Source organism: Harpia harpyja, chromosome Z (assembly GCF_026419915.1).
Source record: "Harpia harpyja isolate bHarHar1 chromosome Z, bHarHar1 primary haplotype, whole genome shotgun sequence".
NCBI lineage: Eukaryota > Metazoa > Chordata > Aves > Accipitriformes > Accipitridae > Harpia > Harpia harpyja.
In genome coordinates, this window is record NC_068969.1 from 112,059,864 (window position 1) to 112,082,833 (window position 22,970).

General features: G+C 46.0%; 1 protein-coding gene across 1 annotated transcript; it reads left to right on the top strand.

Annotated features, from left to right (window-relative positions):
- The first annotated feature begins 1,199 nt into the window (after positions 1-1,199).
- On the top strand, positions 1,200-12,607 carry LOC128137532 (urea transporter 2-like). Its single transcript, XM_052778547.1, has 8 exons — positions 1,200-1,365; positions 3,683-3,872; positions 4,357-4,485; positions 6,959-7,151; positions 7,582-7,729; positions 9,288-9,422; positions 10,420-10,469; positions 11,896-12,607. The coding sequence occupies exons 1-8, from the start codon at positions 1,200-1,202 to the stop codon at positions 12,163-12,165; spliced, it is 1,281 nt and encodes a 426-aa protein (XP_052634507.1). The 3' UTR covers positions 12,166-12,607.
- The last annotated feature ends 10,363 nt before the right edge of the window (positions 12,608-22,970 follow it).

Here is a 22,970-nt window from a genome sequence, read left to right on the forward strand (position 1 = left end):
TCAGTGTTTGTCCCTGCAAAACAGCCTTCCCTCCAGCCAGGCATCCCTTTCCAGCCTGTCCTTCTGCTGCTAAAGGCTTTAATACTAACAGCCAGCCTGTTTGAGCTACCAAAAAACAGGCTCCCACCAGAAGGTGGTGCCCATATTCCACAAAACAGGGGGCAAGCACTTCACAACACAGTCCACTTCTGGGCAACACCTAGAAACCCAGCCACAGGTCTCCAAAAAAGCACTAGAGCAAACCCACAGACCAGCCAATGCCAGACTCCTTCAGAAAGCAGGGTGGCATTTTTGCAGATGTAACCTGCAGTGTAGCTCACTAGGGTGCGATGCAGTGTATATGCTCTTAAGGGTTTATATCTTAATGGACTTTTTAATGAACAGAGCCCTGCAACTGCAATTGTGAGATGAATAAACCCATACTCCTGCTGGATATTCACCTGCTAACTAAAAAGCACACAGCCCTGAGCCAAGGTGCTTATCTTTGTCTAAAGCCACATGTGGATGCTGATTTCTGTGCAGTACTTTGATGCTACCCCAGTTTTCTCTTGGTCTATCAAAGGCAGATGTGGAATGAGGAGCATGGAAAGGCCATAGATTTGCTGGGATATATGAAGGCACCAGCTCAAAACATCAAAAGGGATACAGGCTTTAGCCTCTCCTCTAGTATTTTTGTGTCTCCTGCTGTCTGCTACTGTACTGGCAATTTGCGTTTCTTCCCTCTGGCTCACTACTAGTTAGACATCAGCAGTCTCCCTCCTCAGTAGCTGCAACAGCAGCTATACTTGGCCAAGCAGCACTGGTCAGCAGGCAGGTACTTGGCAAATGTTATGTCCCCAGTCCAACCAGCAGCTTGTCACACGCTGCAGCAGGAGCTGGAGTGAGGGTGGGATGCTTCAGGGCACCTATGCCACATCCCTTTTTGCCCCTGCAGCTCTGTGCCACAGCTCCATGACAGTAGTGGGTCATTGCCTGGTCCTCATCCCCAAGAGGAGAAACCACTGCCGTGGGCAGCAGCGCACACCGCTCTCAGCAGTGGTTCAGGCAGGTCCCTTCTCCATGAAACATTCCATCTTTGAAAAAGGGTATCACCACGGGGCTTTAAAATACAGCAGAAAGTTGCCAGGGCACAACCCAAAAGGTTTTCTAACAGGAGGGCTTTGTGATTTACAGTTAACGCTTCCCACCACCCAAAAGAGATGGAGCTTGGAGAGATCGTTGTGGCTGAACATCCCGGCGAGAGGCAGTTGTATGCGGAGCAGAAGCCAAGAGCCCAGGACCTGCTGGGGAGAAGCAGAAATCGCATCCACCAAGTTTTCGAGTATCTCACAGGAGAAATGAAAGAATATGGAGAGTGGATGAAAAGTGAGCAGAGGGATGTGTTTGGGGCTCTCTGGCTAGAAAGAGCAAGCTGGGAACATCTGTATTGCCAACAGTACTTTCAGTGCTGGGGCATGAGACGAGGGGCCATTTCATCCCTGAGGCAGAGCAGAGGTGGCATGGTCCAAGCTCATTGCAAACTTCTGGTCTCTTCACCCAAATCATTTTACCCTCGGGAAGGGGATCTCACTGCATCCTCTTGCCATTACCATGGCTGCAGGCATAATTCAGCACAGGCAAAACACATCTTTTGCACTTAATCAGTTACGTGTCATTAGCATCACGTTCCTTATAGCGGTGCCCAGAATCACACGACAGGGCTGGGGATTTAGTCTTGTTTGTAAGTGCTTTAGATTAGCGACTGTCTCCTCGTCCGCGTGTGGGCTGACGATGGGGACTTGACTCTTGATTGTGTGGGCAAAGGCTCTTGTATTACCAGCCTTGGGGGAGCAATAAGCACTGTGGCTGTTATGTCGCTATAAAATACAAAGCAAGTACTGATCTCAAAGGTTTACTGTCCAGACAGGAACAATACACGAGCAGATGGTCCACGTTACCCGGAATTATTAGGGATCTGGGGCTTTGAGAGGCTTTGTAAGACTGTGGGTCCTCTGTCAAGGCTAGGTTCATTAGCAGTACAACTCCAGCAACAGGAGAGAAATAAGATACGGCCGTGTACAGCCAGGCTGTGCAGTGGCTATCGTTGGTGGAGGACGTGAGCTGAGGTGTCTCCAGCCAGGGAGCTCAGCAGGCTGGCAGTGTGGTCCCCAGCTGCAGGGAATCATCTCCTCCTGCTTTCTCTTTACTCTAGTGGTCCATGTTTTCTTATTGAATGTCCTGAAAAGCTTTGGCCGCTGCCCACTGGTTATATTTCAATACTTACAGTTAATACTTGTGTCTAAAGCCAAGACCATTGCTGATATATTTCATAGCTCAACACCAAATATTAGTAATCATTATTCCAGAAAAGCCTGATTATTTTTCTCTAAGGAACTCATTCCTCCCTGATTGTAACTGCCTGGCTCCCCAACAATGCACAGCCTGAGGGATGCTCGTGAAGCCATCCCTCAACTTGCACTCCAGCCTCTTGGGAGGGCTCTCCCAGGGATGCTGAAGAGATGCAGCGTGGTACTTGGCCCTTCAGAGATCCTCTGTTTAAGCTACTCTCATCAGAAAGCAAAACCTGAGCCTCGACTGTAAATACAACACAGGGAGGGAGTGGGCGAGAGGGGAGTTTTTAGGAATATGTCATTGCCCAGATTCAAAAAGTAGTCTGGTACTTTATGCTGTGTCTAATTAACAATCTAAACTAATTGAATTAATTTTAAATATTTAAGAAGTCAAAAGCCGCATATACATATTGCACAGACATATGCATATACATATTGTACGCATAAGCAGCCCCTCTTTCTCATTTATTCTCCTTGCATCATGCTGAATAATGCACAGCAGTACAGAAACGGTTACACCTTTCCCAGAAACGTGGCAGAAAAAGACCTGAAGTCAATTTGCAGCAGAAGAGCCAGCAGCAAAAAGTTATTGCAGTGCTAAAGACCCTCCTCTGCCCACGGACATCACTAGGAGCACTGTACATAGATGCCCTCAGAGAGGCTGCCCTCAGCCCCCCACGCATCCCACCTCCCCCCTGCACTCACCTGAGGTACCCCAACTTGGTGCCCGTTTGCTCTGTCCAAGTTCAACAGTCTTCTCTGAAGAGCAATGGCTCTTTGTCCTTTGGAAATGCCTCTTTCCCCTGAGTACAGTCGAAGCTATAATAACTAGTCTCTTAATTTAGGTTCTTCGGTTCCCAAAGTACTTTTTTAGACACCTTTGACAGTTTGACCCCATCTCCTATATACAGTATACCTCCATGTTCTGGGTCACTGAAACAGCAAAAGTTTTCCTTTTCATATTTCCCTATCCACGTACAAACTAGTTTCAGTCTTTGCCTAAGTTGCTCTCTGCATCTGAATAATACACCAAAAAGGGACTATCTTCTCATTAAATTTATAGCAGAATCTTAAGCAATCTACCATGCAAGAAAGACTATTCTTTGACCACCATAAATAAACCACTTTTTTATTAATCCCTCCGTGAACTTTATAGCAGTGCCCAGTCCATCCCTATTAGCTTTTCAAGTGCCAGATGCAAAATATGCTCAGACAGCAATAAATCAGAGACCGGTTTTACAGTCCCGTTGATACATCGCCTCAGTTCTGTGGCCAGAAAGCGACTTGTAGAGATGAGCACGCTTTGCTGAAATGATGCCTTATTGCCAACGTTGTTATTTGGTCTCCTCCAGATAAGCCCCTAATGGTTCAGCTGGTGGACTGGATCTTGCGAGGCACCTCTCAGGTGATGTTTGTCAACAACCCTCTCAGCGGGCTCATTATTTTAGTGGGGCTTTTCATCCAGAGCCCCTGGTGCCTGCTCACAGGCTGTACTGGAACGACCGTGTCGACGTTAACTGCGCTGGCCCTCAGTCAGGACAGGTAGGTGGTACCTCACGTTCGGGCACTTAATAAAAATTGATCGTTATGATATCGGGAACCCTCTGACGGGTCATAGCCCCGCATCTGAGTACATTAGAGACAGCAGATTGGCTTTCCTTATGGGTGGTTTGGAAGCAGTTAGGTGAGGACAGAGCTGTGGTCAAGAGCTGGCCTGTCCCCATAGTAGGCTGTCTTTTTGAGAGCAGACTGTTATCTCTCTTGGATAGCCACTGTCACAACCACGCAGGTCCTTTGGGTCACAAGGACCACCCCAGCTCATCATCATCCAACAATCTCCAAACTCTCCCCTTCCACACGCCAGTGCGATGCAATACGGCAGCAACCTCACCACTTGTTCATCCCTCCCTCCCCTACGTTCCTTTCACCAGGAGCAGGACACTTATAAATTGAATTTCAGTGGGTCCCTGTGACAGGCCACCTTCAGCACAGCTTGCTACCTTGCAAACATTTCTTTCCGTCACAGATCAGCCGTTGCAGCTGGGCTGCACGGCTATAACGGGATCTTGGTGGGACTCCTTATGGCCGTCTTCTCTGACAAAGGGGATTACTTCTGGTGGCTTCTTCCTCCTGTGGCTGTTACATCAATGGCCTGGTAAGTGCCACTTCTCCTCCTAGGGACAATTCTCAGAGAATGAGGAGTCCTGCTACATACAGCTTAAAACACATTGGAAGTCCCCTCTGCCCAGTCCCCTACACCAGCAGCTCCAGCCACGGTGGCACTGGGAAGAGATATTCATTGAGGCACAGAGCTTGCGAGGCACGTTGGTAGGAGGTTGAGTGCGCAAGCACTGATTATAGCACACAGACAAAGCAGCAGCCCCAATTCAACGCTCTGCGAATGGCCCTCATCGGCAGGACACATTCAGGGTGGATGTCATCGTGCCCAGCACCGCAACGGTTCTTCCTCAGCCAGGCGCTGAACTGACCCGGTGCTCTCCCTCGGGCTGAATTCAATATTCCCCTTCTCAGATACGCAACCAGTCGTGAGCAAAATTAATTCCTCCAAGTATCTCCGAATGCCAGACAACGTCCTTTCAGGATTAAATTTACCATTTCTAAATATGGACCCTAACAGCACTGCAGAATCTATTTAACAGCCTTAACTGAAATTAATTCAAGAGTCACATTTTAATCACTGTTAGTGATAAGATGCAAGTCATTATTGCATTTCACTGCTTTTAAGATCAGATCTTTTTCATATTTTATTTCTTTAGTCACTCTCAGCAAAGGTCATTTTGCAGCAACCTCTCAAAACCCAGGACATGTTGCAAGAATGTTTAGTTTGTCTTGTCTGCCAGAATTCCTTGGGGCCTTTTGTTCAAACTTTTCTTCATTCTTTTAGTTCACAAGACTCAAGGGTAGAGCTGAAAGATTTTTAAATTAGACGTTTCAGTGATTTTTTCAACTGATACTTTGAATTTCAGCTTTGGAAGTCAGCATTTCTTTAATTGTTTCCTTTTGTTCTGACAAGATATATAACTGGCAGAAGCTTTGTATTTCAGCACAGAAATTAGGACACCGTTTGCACTGAAGTGCTGATTTTTTTTCCTACAGCTACAAGCAAGGAAATCTGTAAACTGCTCTGGGAACCAAATTTGTCATAAAAGAATAGGCTTCATCTGAGATTATACAGGGAAAACAAAGCATTTTTTTCACTGATAGTATCTACACAACAGGACTGAAGATGTTGCTTTTGAAATGCCACATAGTTTGGGTGGGGTTTCTTTATTAGAACCAGCTTAATGACCCTCTAGGACTCAAATGCAGCTTCTTGAAAAATTCAAGTCTTTAAACTGAATTTTTGTAAACTTTGTGATGTCCACTGCTACTTGGAGGTTGACCATAAGAGCTCACTTATATCAGAAAAGCTCAGCTGGAAGCAGCAGAACACAGGCCAATTCCATCAAGGACAGGACCTGGCCATTCACTCTCTTCCACAAGCTTTGTGGGCCCCATAAAAAACAGATATTATCTTGCCAATATGCTCCCACAAAGTCATTCATGCAGGACACTCACTTTAAGTGGAAATAAGGCAGTCTGGAAATGTCCTGAGGAAAGCAAATCTGGCGAAGTTTATATCCCAGGTTCTACAGCCAAGAACTTTGGGAAAAGTCATGGTATCTCAAGGTTTGCATGCTTTTTAGTGTTCAGTCTCTAAATATTTTGAGGGTCACCCCAAATACTTTACGTGCTAAATATACTCAATCACGTTTCTTAAGAACTAAGCTCAGTTTTCAGAAAATGCCGTATGATTTTGGGTGGTACCTGGGCAGCACACAGCAACTTCAGTCTCATTGACATAAGCAGAAACATCAACCAAGGTCTGGGTCATGCCTGGCACAACACCCTTCACACCTCTCTTAGAGTGGTCACTTCGTCTTACACTCTGTCAGGCTCCATATGTCCTAAGGAGTCCTCCTTCCCCCAAAATAGTGTCGAACATAGTAAATATTTTCCATCTTAATGGAAGATTTTCCATCCTCTTTGATCACCTCCTCTGCTTTATTTCTTTTCCAGAACCATCTTCTGATATCCTTCAAGCTATTTAAATAAATAAATAAAAAAGCAAATTAGGTAATTTCCAGCTCCCTCTTGCCTCCTCAAGACAGCAGCTTTTTCAAACCATCTAAACTTCTCCACAGTTCTTCATGTGGCATTCCCAAAATTTGCTCTTCTCTTTCTTGTTAGATTTTTCTACCAAATAAGAAGCCAGATTACCTTTCTCCATCCGTGCCTAAATGCTGTGCTGGATGCATTTCTTCACTGATTCCCTGAGCTCAGCATAGCTAGCAGGGCGCTTGCACACCAGCCACCTCTCCTGAGAGAAGGGTGCGGAGTTTATACCATCCGTGAATGGATGTGACAGTCGTTGCAAAAAGATGAACAGCATTCTGCAACTATTTGTCTGATGCAGACGAATATATTAAGGTATTCAGTACCTGATGTTTCGAAAAGGAATGGCATTGGCTTGCATATACCCGAGCTTGTGACCAAAGTGGTAGATCTGTTTCACCACTATAATTGTTATGAACAAGTTATACTTGTGTGTCTTCTCCTGTTCTCAGTCCAATCCTGTCCAGTGCTTTGGGATCCATCTTCAGTAAATGGGACCTTCCTGTTTTCACTCTGCCCTTCAATATTGCGGTGACTTTGTACTTGGCAGCCACAGGACACTACAACCCCTTCTTCCCTACAACCCTCATCAAGCCTGTAGCTTCAGTCCCCAATATCACCTGGTCTGCAATCAATGTGCCATTGGTAAGCTTCACACCAACAGGTTTATGTTATCTTATTAAAAAGGTGAGCATGAAGGCATTCAGCTCTGGATAACAATTAACGTGGGGCAGAATGGCTATATGATATGTACAGCCAGGAATGTTACCGTTTTTCTCCCCCACTAAAGTCACCCCCCCCCCACCCCCAAAAAAAAGAAAACAATCCCCAACACCCCATCCACCATACTACCATCCCAAAAGAAATAAAAGTCCATCTTGGACTGATAAAGTTCAAACTAAACAGTGAACTAACTCTGGTTTGAAGGGCATGAGTGCCCACATTTACCCAGCAGTCCAACTCAGAGCCAGGGTTCCTTCCTTTCCTTTTCACCCAATAGCTTGGACAAAATAACTGCCGTGTCCTTCTGAGTACAAAGATAAAATAACATGCCCTTTTCTACCGGCTGCTGCAGCTCTTACAATCCATCCCAGCCGGCGTTGGTCAAGTGTATGGTTGTGAAAACCCCTGGACTGGAGGCATCATCCTTGTTGCTTTACTTATCTCCTCCCCACTTATTTGTTTACATGCTGCAATTGGATCGACGGTGGGGATGTTTGCAGGTAAGAAATATTTACCAGTCATTTTTGTAACTAAGGTATCTTGACTCAAGACATTATATGACTCTGTCTGGACTTTACAGTTGCACGGGCTTGGATGTACTTGGGAAAACACTCTCATTTTTGAAACTGTCTCTAAATTTGGAACATCTTACTAAAGGTCACAAAACATGGTGAAGGCAAGAACAGAAGCAAATTTTCTTTAAGCTTCAAATTTGTTACTGGATTTTTAACTCGGGCAGGTGGTTTATTCTACCTTGCTTAACCCTCCTGCCATTGGATGTGATGAATCCCATGGAGATGATTATAAAGAAAACCAGATAAATAGTCTCAGAACTGATCTTTTGCCACCACAAGTGTTTTAAATTACCACCACAAGCAGATGTCTGCCTCAGAGCTGATCAGTCAATGAAAAGAAACAGACTTTTCTAGGATGCAGTTCACTTTATCCTGCTGCAGATTTGTAAAAATAGCTAAATGAATGCCACTCAAAATGGCCTGTCTCTCCACTAACCAGAGAAACAATCTTAAGAGAGATGAATCTGACCCTTGAAGTTAAACAAGATTAATGCCACTTATGTGACCGATTGTAATAAAAAAAAAAATGGTGGAATAAGTGTAGTCTGAGACAACAACCTTGGAAAAGGCACAGTCACCCAACAATAAGTTCTCTGTGCTCTGAAGCACTTTGTACAAGATGTGAGCTGCTTCCTATTGGTGTTTTTAAACAAAACTATCCACAATTTGTATGGCTAAGAGCATTTGGCAAGTTTTGTACAGGTCTGACATTTAATCTAGAAGAGAAAGGTCAGGGGAAAGTATCTGGGGATAAGCATGGTGATGAAACAGAAGACAAATGAGGATATTATAGCAGGAAATGTATTAATCTTAAGAGTGACATGAAGGTGCCCTGTGCACTACATATTGTGCTCTCCTTTTTACTGGTAATCCTGAAGCCTATGAGAAATCCTGCAGAAGTACCTGTGAGGTGAGATTTGGAGCAGACCCTCAGCTCCCATCCCAGTGGACAATTTGCACAGCACTGATGGAGCGACCACCTCTAGTAACTAGACAACATCTAGCAAAGGTCACTAGGAAGAGATGGAAAACTCTGCTTACTCCCACAGAAGACTCTCAGCTGTGCCTCTGATATACAAGATCAGGGTATGTATGAGGTTTAAACAGTACACGTGAGCACAGCTTTCTGCAAGAAGGACACTCAGGTGAGAAGGTCCTCCTACATTCTGGCTGGATCCTTCACCTCGTCAGCTGGGGAACTAACTACAACACACTCAAGTGCATATGCAGAAAGTTTTGCCTGAAAGAAATGTTTGAGACTGGGCCAAGTTCCAACCCTAGGGGCATTATCAGAGCTGTGAAATAATGAGCTTCATTCATTTGATTTCATCCTTTTTTCTGCATGTCCATGTTACGCAAGCGCAAATACAGTTAAATTTGTCTAGATGTCATTGGGAAGAGATGACGGATTCCCAGCAAGTGACGGGTCCTCCTGCAGATACCTCTCATACCTGACCTCACAGCCTTGCCTTTTGTCTTGCAGCGCTGAGCATTGCATCACCATTTGACAGCGTCTACCTTGGCTTACACAATTACAACTGCGCGCTCGCCTGCATTGCGATGGGGGGCATGTTCTACGCCCTGACCTGGCAGACTCATTTGCTGTCACTTGCCTGTGGTATGTATCTTTTACAAAAAGGGAAGACAAAAATTTATGCAGCCAGGCAGTCTACGAGTCGTACAGGTTTTAGAGTCAGCTGCCGTTCTGCTGCAAAACTAGGTACTACGCACGAGCTATTTCTGTGATGGCATGAGTTGAGCTTGGACGTGCAAGATGCAACTGCAGAGAGAAGGGCCTTTAGGCCCCGATAACTTAAAAACATCTGGAGACGGTGGAAGTACCGTTTGTGAAAGGAGCACAAGCTATGCCATGAGCAGAAGTTTAACAAATTAGCAACTCAACAGATTCACAGAAGCAGCCTTTTTGTAACTATATATATCATTAGAGGAAGTGTGTCAGGAGAAAAGAGCTGTTGCACAAGGTCAGTTTAAAATCCATCTACCCAAAGACCCCCGTCTCCAACAGCAGCCAAACCCAGACTCTACGGGAAGAGTTTAAGAACGGTGTAGCATATATAAAATTCCCATAAAGATTCACCCAGCCTCCAACTATTTGCATTTCCATAGTTTTCTGTCCTGAGCACGGTTTCTGGATTGCTCAGTAGTTTTCCCTTCCTTGACTTTGCCCTTGGGTGCCTTACCTCCTGCTTTGCCACCTCTGTCATCCTGGGGCCAGGAGGGTCACTGCTAACTGCTTGCGGTTTGAAGCCAAAGGACGGGCACTGGTGGAGAATTTCTGTAATCCCCCACTGCACGCAGGTCAAGCTGTGCCAATTGATAAAAGAAATACCACCATCAGCTACTCTTGACAAAACCACGTTCTTCGTTCACCAGCCATCTCTACAGAGCAGGTAGGACCAAATGTAGTCCACGTGGCCAGAGGCAGCACCGGGGCATTTTAACTAATTGTTGAATTTTAACATTAATCCTCACATCATGTAGCTGGGAGGATATTTCACGGTGCCTTTGGACAGTATTACTATTTCTGATAATTTCTTTAGAGAGATGAGCAAGACTTTCCTCACCTTGAGCTGTCTTTGGTCTTCTTTTCTCAGCATTATTTTGTGCCTACTCCGGAGCAGCTTTTGCTAATGCCCTATCTGTGGTAAGTTTGGGGTTTGGGGGTTTTTTTGTGGGATTGTTTGCTTGTTTGTTTTAACTGTATTTTGATTTGTTATGATACAATACTAAGGAAATGCCCCAAAAATCTCCATCAGTTTTGACAGCACTGAAGAGAAAAAGTAGTAGCCAGTGGCAGGTCTTGTACAAATTCTGTGTCAGTTTAATTGTGCCCTTGCAGACTCTATAGCTATAATAAGATTTCAAAGGCCTTTGGAGCATGTTATCCACAGTGGGATTGTGCATGTATATGTGAATTCCAGCAACAGCATATGGTTTGAGATGCAATACTTAGTTGCAGGCAATATTTTTGAACAATTCCCAATGGTCTAAATTTTTACTTACTTCTTCCAAGGTCATTCTCCCACCCTACCCACAGATATTATTTAAGTTTGATCTGGATATGAGAACTAAAATGCAGGGGAGACTGTTCTCTTAAATAAATAATCGTCATATCTGGACAGATCAAGAATGAGGTGAAGCCAGAAATGCCAAGCTTTGTTTCTTCCTTAAGATCTGAGGGATTAAAGCAAAACCATACTTCTAATAAAATTGATTTAGTAACTTAAAAGAAAACAAATTTAGACCTAGCAGCTTCATGCATTAAATGTATTCATCTGGCATCCACTCAGTACCATGTAGATCCCTGCAGATGGGTTGCTTTGTTAAGCACACCTGCTTTTGGGATGCATCAGAAAAAAGGACATCTACTTTTTCTCCCTGTAATCTTGTTTTTGGCAGACCCCAAGTCAGGTCAAGAGGTGGGGATCACAGAGCAGGACTGCGGGTTGGATGCAATGCCAGTAACACATGGGCACTGAGGATGGCGAATATGTGTGAACAGTACTCTGAGTACATTATATCTTAAAGGACAGTGAGGGTAGGATTTGGCTCATTTATTAGGGAATTTAAATGCCTATGTGTGAGCTGGGTGTCTTGGCTTTCATTACAGTCAGCAGAGCTCTGGAGCCTGACTCAGTTGCTTCAATATTGCTGCCAAGTACCATTCAGCACCAACAGCAGCATCTCCAAAAGGACTGAGGTCCCCAGCGCAGGATGCCTTACGTAGCCCCATACATTTCAGATAAACTAGATACCTCTGTGTGAGCAGCTGAATTGACATTTGGTAGCCGAGGAGCTTCCCAGACCTCCAGTGCCCAGCAGAAACCTAGCTCACATGTAGCCCCCACCACGTAGCCACCTGCATCTGGGCATCCTCCTCTGGATCCAAATGGGGGATCCTGTATGGGGGGGGTCAGGAAGATGCGTTCCATTTCACACTGTCCTCACGGTAAGGACAGGCTCTCCAGCTTCTCAAGTGCAAGAGTTTAGCAACGGGCAGAAGTAAGCAAAGGGAACACGCAAAAAGAGGTACCAAAAGGCACCTGTTTGTCTGTCCTTTCCCCTTCCAGCTTGGGCTGCCACTCTGCACCTGGCCTTTTTGCTTCTCCGCACTTCTCTTTTTGCTGATAAATTCAGACAACCCAGCCATCTACAAAATTCCCCTCTGCAAAGTCACCTACCCAGAAGCCAACCGGATCTACTACCTGAGAATGAAGAGAAGAGCATCAGAGAGCCGGAGAGAAGAGCAGAAACAAAAGGAGCAGAAACCCTCCGGTGACTCAAAAATAAGCACAGGAGGCACCCCCCTGTGCACCCCCAAAAACCGCCACGCTTACTGATTTCAAATGTCCACAAGTGTACAGGTTTGGGGTGTTTTTTTCAGATACCAGCCAAGCACACCACAGCCACAAACACCACCTTCAGTAGCAGTCTGCAGGCTGGGGATTCAGCATCCCACGCTCCGGAGGAAAGATGATTTGCCCTTGAGCTAAGCTTTCCAAAAAGCACTCAGGTAACATAATAATGCCTGCCTTATCAATCCACAGGCTGTTAACTTCAAAGTCACCTCTTATCAATAATAATTATAAGAATAGGCAGAAGAACATTAAAGCTGACAAGAGGCTGTATTTAATTTCAGACATACAATTTAACAAAATAAATATGCTGAGAAGGCATTGGTATCTAACAACAATAAATAATGTAAGAACTACATCAAGAGCTGCACTTCAAATTAAGAACATGTATATTTGAAAGTGGAATAAACAGACTGATCTCTTCCTTTCTTGTGTCAATGTCTAACCCTCTTAATCCCTTTAACAGCTACAACATACACAGGTAAATATTCTTACAAAGTGCATACTATTTTTGGTGCCATCTCCTGACTTCTCATTAAGTGCCAAGACAATGAATATATGAATATATATGCTTTAATCAGACTAGAAAAGTGACTAGCCAGCAATGATCAAACATTTTTCTTTTCCTTGCATAATTTTCTGTCTTACAAATAGAAGATCTCTCTCCTGCTGAATGCAGGATAGCAGGTCTGAATCCCTACGTGCATCCAGTGGGAAATAGGAAAACTTCATGTAAAAGAATGAGATAAACATTTACTGCAGGTGGCAGCTACTGCAGTTCTTTCTCTGCCTTTCCTAGGGGAGCAGTTCCCTTGCATCAACTCATGAGCAATGAACAAGTCAAAGGCTCCCCTTGATGTTTCTTGGGTGTCAGACAGGGATCTTCACATGGGTTTTCAGTGGCTCATGAGAAACCTCATGAGGCATCATCAGAGTTAGTCACGGGAAGCTGAGAACCCTCTTGCTGACGTTCTCCCTGGGGGTTGGTTTCTAAGATGCATAAGGTGCGAGGAGGACGCTGCCACTTTATGCCTCCTCCAAGTCCTTCAGGGGCCAATTGCCCGAAAGAGGACTTTTCTTGCGAACCTTTTCCAAAACCTCTCCAAAACAAGCCTGACAGAAAGGCTTCCTCGTTCTAAAGTCATTTCACATGATCGGTTTAAAAATCACAGACCCAAAGGACTTGAAGATTTAAAATCCAAAGAGACTATGCAACCACAAACATTCAGATCAGATGCTGTCCTTTCTGCTTCTGCTGTTTTGCAGATTCGTTTGAGGGTCTTTGAGCAGGTGGGAGCCCAGCTCTAACCCAGCACTTGGACCTTTTTAAAAAAGGTGAGCCTGGGTGCTGCTTATGGGACTGTTCGTGTCTTTATAACCAAAAGACCAGCAACACAAGCAGCTGCCAGCCCCTCTAAATATCCCCTAGAAGCAGCATCCAGGACTGAATTCAGCCTGGGAGACAAAACCTGTGCCATAAAAGTATGTTCAGATGCTTTTTAAACAGGTTAGGCCATTTCAGGGACTTTGGTAAAATTTAGGTCCTCCTTCCCCCCCTCTCTGGATGACAACAGATTTGAGATTCCACCTGGCAAGACAGCCTCACACATGCAGATAATTCCAAATTTCCCTAGCCAAGATCACCCTATTACTGAAAATTTAGGGATCGAGGGAGCTTTGTAGCCATTATAACCTGGTCCACCACCCTCAGACGAGCACCTGTGTTATATCTCTGTCCCATTTTAGACCTCAGGCTAACCTCTGAACCTGACCTTACAAATGCCCTCCAGGAAAGCACCGAGGGAACGAACTGGCATTCCTACATGCCACAAGTCTTCTTGAAGATTAATAAAAGACCAAGAATCCCAGCAGTCTGCCTGACATGTTAGCAGTGAGATTTTTGTTGGCCCAGGGCAAACTAAGAGGTATGGGACTGACCACAGCTCGATACTTGACCTATGTCTATTAGAGGGAGGAAGATCTGCAACTGCAGATGTGCAACTGCAGATGTGCAGCAAATGCACTATAGTGCGTCAAAACCTCCCACGCAAATCCCAGCAGCCTCCCGGAGATGCTGAGCTCTGACGAGCAGCAGGAGCCCAGAGGCACAGGTGTATTTCTGTAACACAAGAGCAAGGGATGAAAACCGCTAATTTAGGAGAAACAGATGGTTGGCAAAAAAAACAACCTGGGACCCAGGCACTGGACAAAGACAGTGAAGCCTTTAAGCTATCACAGAGGGCTGCTGCAAATGGATCTACAATCTCAGCCAGTGTTAAACAGTATTTGTAGGCTGCACGTGCAGCTGCTTATTCCTGCATGGTGACTCCAGAAAAAGCAAAGACACCATCAGAAAAGGTGTCAGCAGGCAGGGAAGAAAGCAGAGAGCCACAGGAGAACAAGCTGCCCTTTGAGCCACGATGCCAGCAAACCAATGCTAGTAGAAAAGCAGCCTCCTATGGTCACTACAGGCTGCAAGATCAGGGACATCCCAATGTTACTGCTGCTGTAGAGAAAACAAAGAAAGGCAGAATGACACATGAGGTGATACATAGCTGTCTGAACACCTTCCCTCTGCAGCAGTCAATGAAATTATAAGCATGTGCAAACTAGCAGGACCCGTTCATAGAATCACCAAATGGTTTAGGTTGGAAGGGACCTTTAGAGGTCACCTCGTCCAACCCCCCTGCCATGAGCAGGGACATCTTCCACTAGATCAGGTTGCTCAGAGCCCCGTCCAACCTGACCTGGAATGTTCCCAGGGATGGGGCATCCACCACCTCTCTGGGCAACCTCTTCCAGTGTTTCACCACCCTCATCGTAAAACATTTCTTCCTTATACCTAGCCGTCCGCTCTGCACAGTTTAATTTAGCTCATACACAGTCCAGCATTAGAGAAAGATTTGAATAATAGCAACATAAAGTTACAAAAATACTGCTAGAACCATATTTTTTTAAGAAAAACCTCAACTGTGGTTAGTTATGCCAAGCATATTATTTTTTTTCTTAAAATTAAGAGTGAAGTCCAAGCACAATATAGCTATTGGAAAGAATTTGTCATATAAGAGCCACTATAGACATTAATTCCTCAGCCACAAGTAAATCCATCCTGAAATCAATTAGTAAAGCAATTTCTAGAGCTGAAGCTGTCCATAAAAAATAGGGTATAAACAGCTTTATTAAGTCTCTAGCTAATCAAAAGATTTGAGTAACTATAGCCAGTACTAATAATTCTTGAAAACAGGCAAGACAAATCAAGTGTCTCCTGGAATGGAGCAGTAGACAATAAAAGCACCAACTGAAGTTATCAATGGTAGCCCAACAGCCTGTGCTCTATTGAGTTCTATAAAAAACTTTCATTAAGTGAAATAAAATGTACAGTTTTCAATGGGACTAATCATTTTGAGACAGTTCCAGAGATCTAACATAAAACAAATATGCCCATAAAAAAAAAAAAAAAAAAGGCAGCATAAAACCTAAAACCTCTTCTGTAGGTAGAGCAGTCACTCCACCCAGCTCACTTCCACAGAACATGAATGAAATAATTTTTCCTGTACAAATCAATGCCTGGCCTAGCAGTAGCATATATAAAAACAACCTCTTGAAAATTTGCCTGCAAAAACTGAACAGCAGCAGCAAATGGGAGCGGTCTAAGAAACACGAAGGAATTGCAAGATACCTCCCCAGTGAACAGAGAAGACCATCTATTCTGTTATAACTGGAGTCCAATGTAAAAACAGTACCTATACTATGCGGTTCTAAGTAAAATGCTTACTTTATTGCTCCAAATGTCATTTTTCTTACTCTTCTATTTGCTCCATACCCCCTAAGAGAAAAAAAAAAAACAACTTTTCTCTTTGAGAGGACGTTCCCAGCTCTTCTCCCATAGACATAGATGCTTCTGTTGATAAGATCAGTCACAGAACCTCTTACAAAAAAAGCTGAGGCAAGTGCTTTAGATGTCCTGGCTTGGGTATTGATGACTCCAGAATGACTAACCTGTTAATGGCTCTTCATGAACAATTAGCAAAGCTGCGCTGAGGGAATGCGGAGGGGAGGGATTTGCCTTCTCAGTGGACATTATTTGCAGCAGAGGTAAGAGCCACGCTGCCATCCACACTGGAGCATCCTAGTTGCTGAAGCGTGATGTTTACCTCCTGACTCCTTCATCCGATGACCTTTTTTGAGACCAAACAACCCCCCCACGTAGTACAGGGGTCCAGAGCAGACAGAAACAGCAGCACAGAGGGAGACCACCATAGGAGATGGTGACACCTCTCAGCCCAGGGAGAATACCCAAAGCTCTAGGGCTGGAAAACCCACTGCTATGCTTTCAAACAGTGATGAGGAGAAGCGGCTGCAGTGTCGCATGGGAAGAAAAAGCCAGGCAAAGCGTGATGGGTTAAAGTCTGGTGCCACTGAGCAGGTTTCCTTGTTGGTCTCCATTCTCAAGCTGCCACAGCTGCTCTGCAGCAGAGCCTGGGCCCTTCTCTCCCTGCCCCATCCAACGCTGCTGTGAGCTTAAAATAAATATTGTCGGTTTTTCAGCCCTTCTGCAACGTCAAAGCCTCTTCTTTCCATACCTGCAACTACAGGTGGGTGCAAATAGGAGCACGAAATTGTCAGACACAGGGAGAGCAGGGGTCCCCTCCAGCCCTTAGGCAGCATCCCGGCAGCCACCAGCAAATATCAGGAAGGGCTTTATGCTCCAGAGGGGCACTCCGGCAACACGGGGGCCTCACTACAAGCTGAAAAGCCCCAAACTCTACAACATATCCGAATAAGGTAAGTCCCTACAATTTCCAGCTGCTGGGAAGTTGCTCTGTGCTTTGTCCATGCCAGATATCTCCAGTCTGGAATGACAGACGTATTCCCCAACGCTGCGGGCTGACTCCTTTTTTTGTTGATCGCATTTGCCAGGGTTACAGAATTACCACCACTCTGAGGGTGAGATCTGTTTGCCAAACACTGTCCCTCACTCCCCCTTCAACAGAAGGGTGTGTTTTAATTTGGAAGATGGAAGGAGTTCAAACAGGAAACAAACCCTTGATTGCAGTTGATTTTACAGTTCTCAGGAGGTCTTTTACAAACTCCTGCAGCTGTTGCCACAGCTGGAATTCACACATCCCAGTGGTGGGATGAGAAGACTGGGGATAGCTCTGTGGGAAGCAAAAGTTTCTTCCACCACATTTTCCCTGGGAATGAGTTTGGGCACCTCCAACTACAGCTCAGCAGCTCCTGAGCACACTCAATTACCTTCGTGCATTTAGTAGCTTAAGCTGCCATGGAGCCGCTTCGTTACCTCCTTCTCCAGGGACAGCCCTTTGCATAGACAGTTGAGGCACACCCAAATCCGTGCTCCCAAAATGTGCAGCTTCACTCAGCACAGCAGGTTTAAAGCACCAAGTACATGCAGGAGCCCTTCCAAAAACATCCATCTACCTCACCCACCCAAAACGCACAGGGGTTCAGGCTGCTTAGCGCATCTCAGCAGCTGCAAATCCAATTGTGCTGCGCACTGAATTGCACCAGGCAAAGACAGAGAGACAGAAACATCCTTGACCCGTGCAGCTCGGGATGATCTGGAGTCTTTTTTCCCCTTGCTCCACGGCACCCCAGCCTGCACCTGACCTCGCTCCTCCACACTTCCCTCATTTCAACTAAGTGCTGACAGCTCTGTTGCTCTGTCATCCACAAATCTCCGCTCTGCAAAACCACTCCGCCAGAAACCAGGCAGCGACTTCCTGGCTGTGGAGAAAACCAGAGAGGCAAAGATGATGACAAACTATCAGCCAGCGATGGTTTCTTACTGTAGCCGAGTGAGTTTATTTCACTTGTGTAAATTAAACCCTGTTTAGGGCATTTTCCGTGCCCAGAAATTGAATTATCCAACACATATGACTTTTTTTGTCTACTACGAAAAGTGCATCTTTACTGCAAATGGATTTATGTTTGCTTGTGTGTGTGTGTGTGCGTGAAAATGCTGCTCTGTAGCACTCCTTGCAAAATTCCATAAGCATCTACAGCCAGTGTAACTCTACCTCTATCCATTGCACTGATTATTAATTTTCAGTTGTTCCTACTGTCTGCTGGTTCATTTCTGGATGCTACCGGTCCTCTTTCTCTTGTTGATCAGAGCTGCAACCCATGCCATGTACAGCACCTTCCACTTCTATTAAGAACTACTGGGCAAGAAAATAGTAATCACTGGGATTTATATGCTGAAAGAGTTTCTTGTTGGAACTATTATGGTATTCCGCTCTTTGCTAAGGCCTAACACATTCATATCCTACAACTACATGTTTGTGAGAATGGATTATTTCCTTAAAAGCAGGCACGTCCTGGGTGAGACTCGCACCCCTACCATCAGGGCAAAGGAAGGGGAAAGGGCGTGAAACTTTACCAAGCTGAGATTAGATGCAGGGAAGCTAAGTGAACTGACTCTGAAATTGCAAAATTAGATAAAGCAGCAGAAAACCACCTTGCCTTGTGTCCTAAAAATGAGGCAAGTCTGGCCAGCTTTGTCATTCTTATGGGGATCCTGCTGTCTTGAGGTAGGTTTGGAAAATAAGCCTCTGGATTTGGGCTTTTCCCTGGAGCCAGGAGAACAGGAGAGGGGTTTGAAGCTGAAATTTAGAATTGTTTGAGTTGCAATGTCCTCTCCTGTTCTGAAATACATCAATACAGTTAACCTCAGGCTTCCAAAACCCTCTAGTATTTCAGGATGTTTCAATATGACTGATCCAGTCTACAATGCTACAGATTACCAGAAAAACAAGCAGCCCTGAGGTTCAGACTCTTGGCATGAAGCAGAGAGCTTTTCTCACTACCAGCTCCTGGGTCCCAGGGCAAAGAAACAAACAGGATCATACCAAGAGCCAGACAGAACTGAAACTCCATCCTCCAGAACAGATGCACACAACAGGGAGAGAAGAGAGCATCTGAAGCTCTCTGAAGCTGAAGACGACCATACGAGAGCCCAGTGTCTTCCTGCACCTTATCTTGGGAGCCAGTTTGCCATAGTAAGCCATCGGAGTTAGGATCATGATGGTGAAAAGAACGGTTTCCAGTGGAGGTCCCATAGGTGCTTGCGACTCAATGTCATTTCCACAGGCATCCACGCCAGCCTAGAGAAATGCCCACTGCTGATAAGAGAAGTGATGGTGCTGCTTGGAAACAAAGCAGGGAACACAAAACCAAACAAGGGGAACCAGCCAGATGAATGCACTTGGTTTTTCTTTGACCTGTATTTCATTGAGACATATGACTACCTGACCTTTCTCGGGGTCTCAGAGACATTTTCTGTGGTGGACACCACGGCCACCTCTATGCTAGTGAATGGAGTGGTGCCCGGCCGCAGCTCATCATCACCTAGGTGCTGAACCACCAGTGCAGTCCTTGGCATGTGTTGGCCTTGGCCAACTAGCTCACTTCCAAGCAATTCTTCACTCCCACTAGCACCAATGTTTTAAACAAATACCTTGAAAAATCTGCAACTAAAAGACATGAGTTATTTGCTAACCCAGCACTCCCGTATTCCAAGCATTAGCTTATAGGAAGAAAGTCTGAACCTCTGCCTAAAGTTGGCACCTATTTTCCATGACAGTGTAGAGCTTTTTTACGCCCTACTCTAGCCACAAGACATCTGCAACCCGCTCTTCACAAATTCCTGGCCCACTCCTATCCCAGGAGACAGAGACTATTGCTTTTAATCAGTAAGTAGGTTTCCAGATAGCACTTATGCACTCTTGAAGCTGCATGGACTGAGAAGGCAAGTCCTGAGAGCATGTCAAGCTGGACAGAAAGGGCAGTGGGTCTCCAGAGCAGGTGGGCAGAGGAGGAAAGTAATGTGTGTGCATTAGAACTGTTTATTTTGGGAGCCTACATCAGCAGCAGTATCCAGAGCCTTACAGAAGCTCGGAGCATGGGGAGTTTTGACAGTGCCAGGGCCAGAGAACTGCTGTTTATGAGCCCTCTAAAAAAATAGACATCTGAATATTTGCTCTGATTTCCCAACTGCACATGGGGCTGTGCTGGAGACATACCACGAGAGGGAGCTGGACACCGAAGCCAGGCAGAGCTAGCTCCTCTCCAGCCATCCCCATAGCCACTTACCAAAAGTCATCCAGTTGTCGCACAGAGGAATGTCAAATCGCAACTTTCCCTAGAGAATTTTTACAGGTCAAAATGAAGGGATAGAAGGTGCCCACACCAGCTTGGCTTTTGGTCCACTCTGTATAAACCCAAAACTATTTCCCTCAGCAAACAAGTGCAAGATTGTGACAGACCCCCTTGGTGCTCTGTGCTGAAACAGATTTTTCCACTCTGCATTTGCTTATAAAAACAAGACGGTGAAAAGGAACGTGGCCACAGACATTGATGGGAACAGACTTGCTGATGTTGCTCCTCCAGGCACCCTGCTTCTGGGCTGAGCCTCAATACACCGTCTGGTTATCTCCCCCTCCTGCCATACCTCTGTTTCCACTGCCACCTCTCCACAGCCCTCCAGAGAAACCACAGATTGGGAAAAATTCTGGAAGTGAAACAGTGGGTTCGGTCCTAGTCAGCCTTACAGCAGGAGGCTAGACCAGATGAGTTGCAGAGGTCCCTTACCCTGCTGGAGCTGTTTTGGAGCATCATCTGGTTTTGACACTGTCTCCCATAATATACTCACACAGAAGTTAATGAACTATGGGCTAGATAAGGGGACAGCAAGTTGGATTGAAAACTGGCTGAATGGTTGGGCTGAAAGGATTGTAATCAGTGGCACAAATTCCAGCTAGAGGCCAGTAATTAGTGGTGTAACCCAGAGGCTATACTGGGGCCCAAACTGTTTAACACCTTAACTAATGACCAGGGTGATGGGGTAGAGTGCACTTTCAGCAAATTTAGGGAAGATACAAAACTGGGAATAGCGTCTGATACACCAGAGGGTCATGCTACCATCCAGAGGGTCCTCAACAGGCTGGAAAAAAAACGGCTGACAAGAACCTCATGAAGTTCAACAAGGAGACATGCAAAGTCCTGCATCTGGGGAGGAACAATTCCACACACCAGTACATGCTGGGGGCCGCCCAGCTGCAAAGCAGCTTGGCAGAAAAAGCCCTGGGAATCCTGGTGGACACCAAGGTGACCATGATCCAGCAATGTGCCCTTGCAGCAGGGAAGGCCAAGAGCTTCCTTGGCTGCACCAGGAGGACCTTTGCCGGCAGGTTGAAGAAGGTGATCCTTCCCTTTTACTCAGCACTGGTGAGACACATCTGGGCTATAGCATCCAGTTTGGGGCTCCCTGGTACAGGAGAGACAGGGACATACCGAGCAAGTCCAGCAAAGGGCCACAAAGATGGTTAAGGGATTGGAGCGCCTGTCATACAAGCAGAGACCGAGACACCTGGGAGTGTTCAGCCTCGAGAAGTGAAGGCTCGGGGGATCTTATCCATGTGTACAAGTGTCTGGTGGGGGAGAGTAAAGAAGGCAGAGCCAGACTTTTGTCAGTGGTGCCCAGTGACAGGAGCTCAGCTGCTGGGAGTGATTTCCCCCCCAATGAGGGATGACAAGGAACCCACAAACATTGGCCCAACCTAGCAAAGGCAAACCAGGACTTGAGTTTTAGCAATCTGCCGAGCTCCATATGTAGATTTACGTCATTTTAGAGTATCTGTTGGAGCCCAAGAGCTGATGCAGCTCCCTGTGCAGACCTAATCCCTGCAGTGCAACCTGAGCCGAGGAGCACAGCCAAAACCAGCAGTATAATGGCAATCTGCTACCAAGTGGTTTTCAATGCCCCTCTTGAAGGCCACTGAGCCTTGAGAGAGGTGCGGAGACAGAGTGTGTGAAACTGGATTAGGGCCATTAGACTCTTTTCTGGCAGAGCTGACGAGTTCAAGCACTCTACCCAGCTAACACAACCAGACAGCTCCTGCCTGGCGAGCTAAGACAGGCAGGAATCATTCAGGCATGTCTCTGGGACAGCTCAGGTACTAAGTCTGGTTGGGATCCAACCACCAACCCCTCTCCTGACCATGTCAACCACTGGGCTCGGTCCAAGGGGCGTTCTCAGAGCCGCCTTTCCACAGAGCACGGCAGGCAGAAGAAACACATCAACCAGCTTCATCGGCAGAGAGCTGATGGGTTAAGCCGTAGATTCAGCCCTCCTAAATCACACAGGACTTAGCTGCCAGACACCAACCCCAACTGCCTTGTCCTCAGCACCAACTGGTCTTCACACGTGCCTAAAACCAAGAGGCAACTCGCTAGTCACCTGTAAGTGTTACCTGCCTGCTCAGTTTGCACATCATTACATGGTCACCCAGAGCTCACCCAGAGCTCGTGGCCCACTCCCAGACAGATGGTACCCAACAGCTACAGAACTGGCACATCTTGACCCTTTTGACGAGGAATGGCCTCTGCTGTTTTAGTCTTCCCACCTTGAATCCCAAAGCCCAAAAGACAGGAGTAGTTACCTATACCCTTGAGTGCCCAGCACTGGAGGCTAGCGATGGGCACCTGTTTTGGCATGGATTGAATCACACCTGGGAGGTTTTCTATCATTCCCACCCTCCTGCACCAATCCTATAGGGAATTTCAGTCCTCAGGCAACCAGGAGCGCTTTGGCCGTCTAAGGCACACGGCCGCGGGCAGGTGTTCCCGCACCGGACTCCAGCACCCCATCTGTGATCTGGCCCAGACCTATTCAGAAGGTAATTGTTAGAAATTTAGGGATTCCCTAAGGCAGTTGCTGCAGTAGTCAAACCCTCCCCATAGCTGGCTGCACCTATGATCCAGTGAAC

What these genes read in the sequence shown, in the direction of transcription:
- LOC128137532 (XM_052778547.1), top strand. Translation starts at nt 1,200, where the DNA reads ATGGAGCTTGGAGAGATCGTTGTGGCTGAACATCCCGGCGAGAGGCAG. An exon ending in CTGCAATCAATGTGCCATTG is followed by an intron (nt 7,152 to 7,581) that starts GTAAGCTTCACA and finishes CGGCTGCTGCAG; the next exon opens with CTCTTACAATCCATCCCAGC. An exon ending in GACGGTGGGGATGTTTGCAG is followed by an intron (nt 7,730 to 9,287) that starts GTAAGAAATATT and finishes TTTGTCTTGCAG; the next exon opens with CGCTGAGCATTGCATCACCA.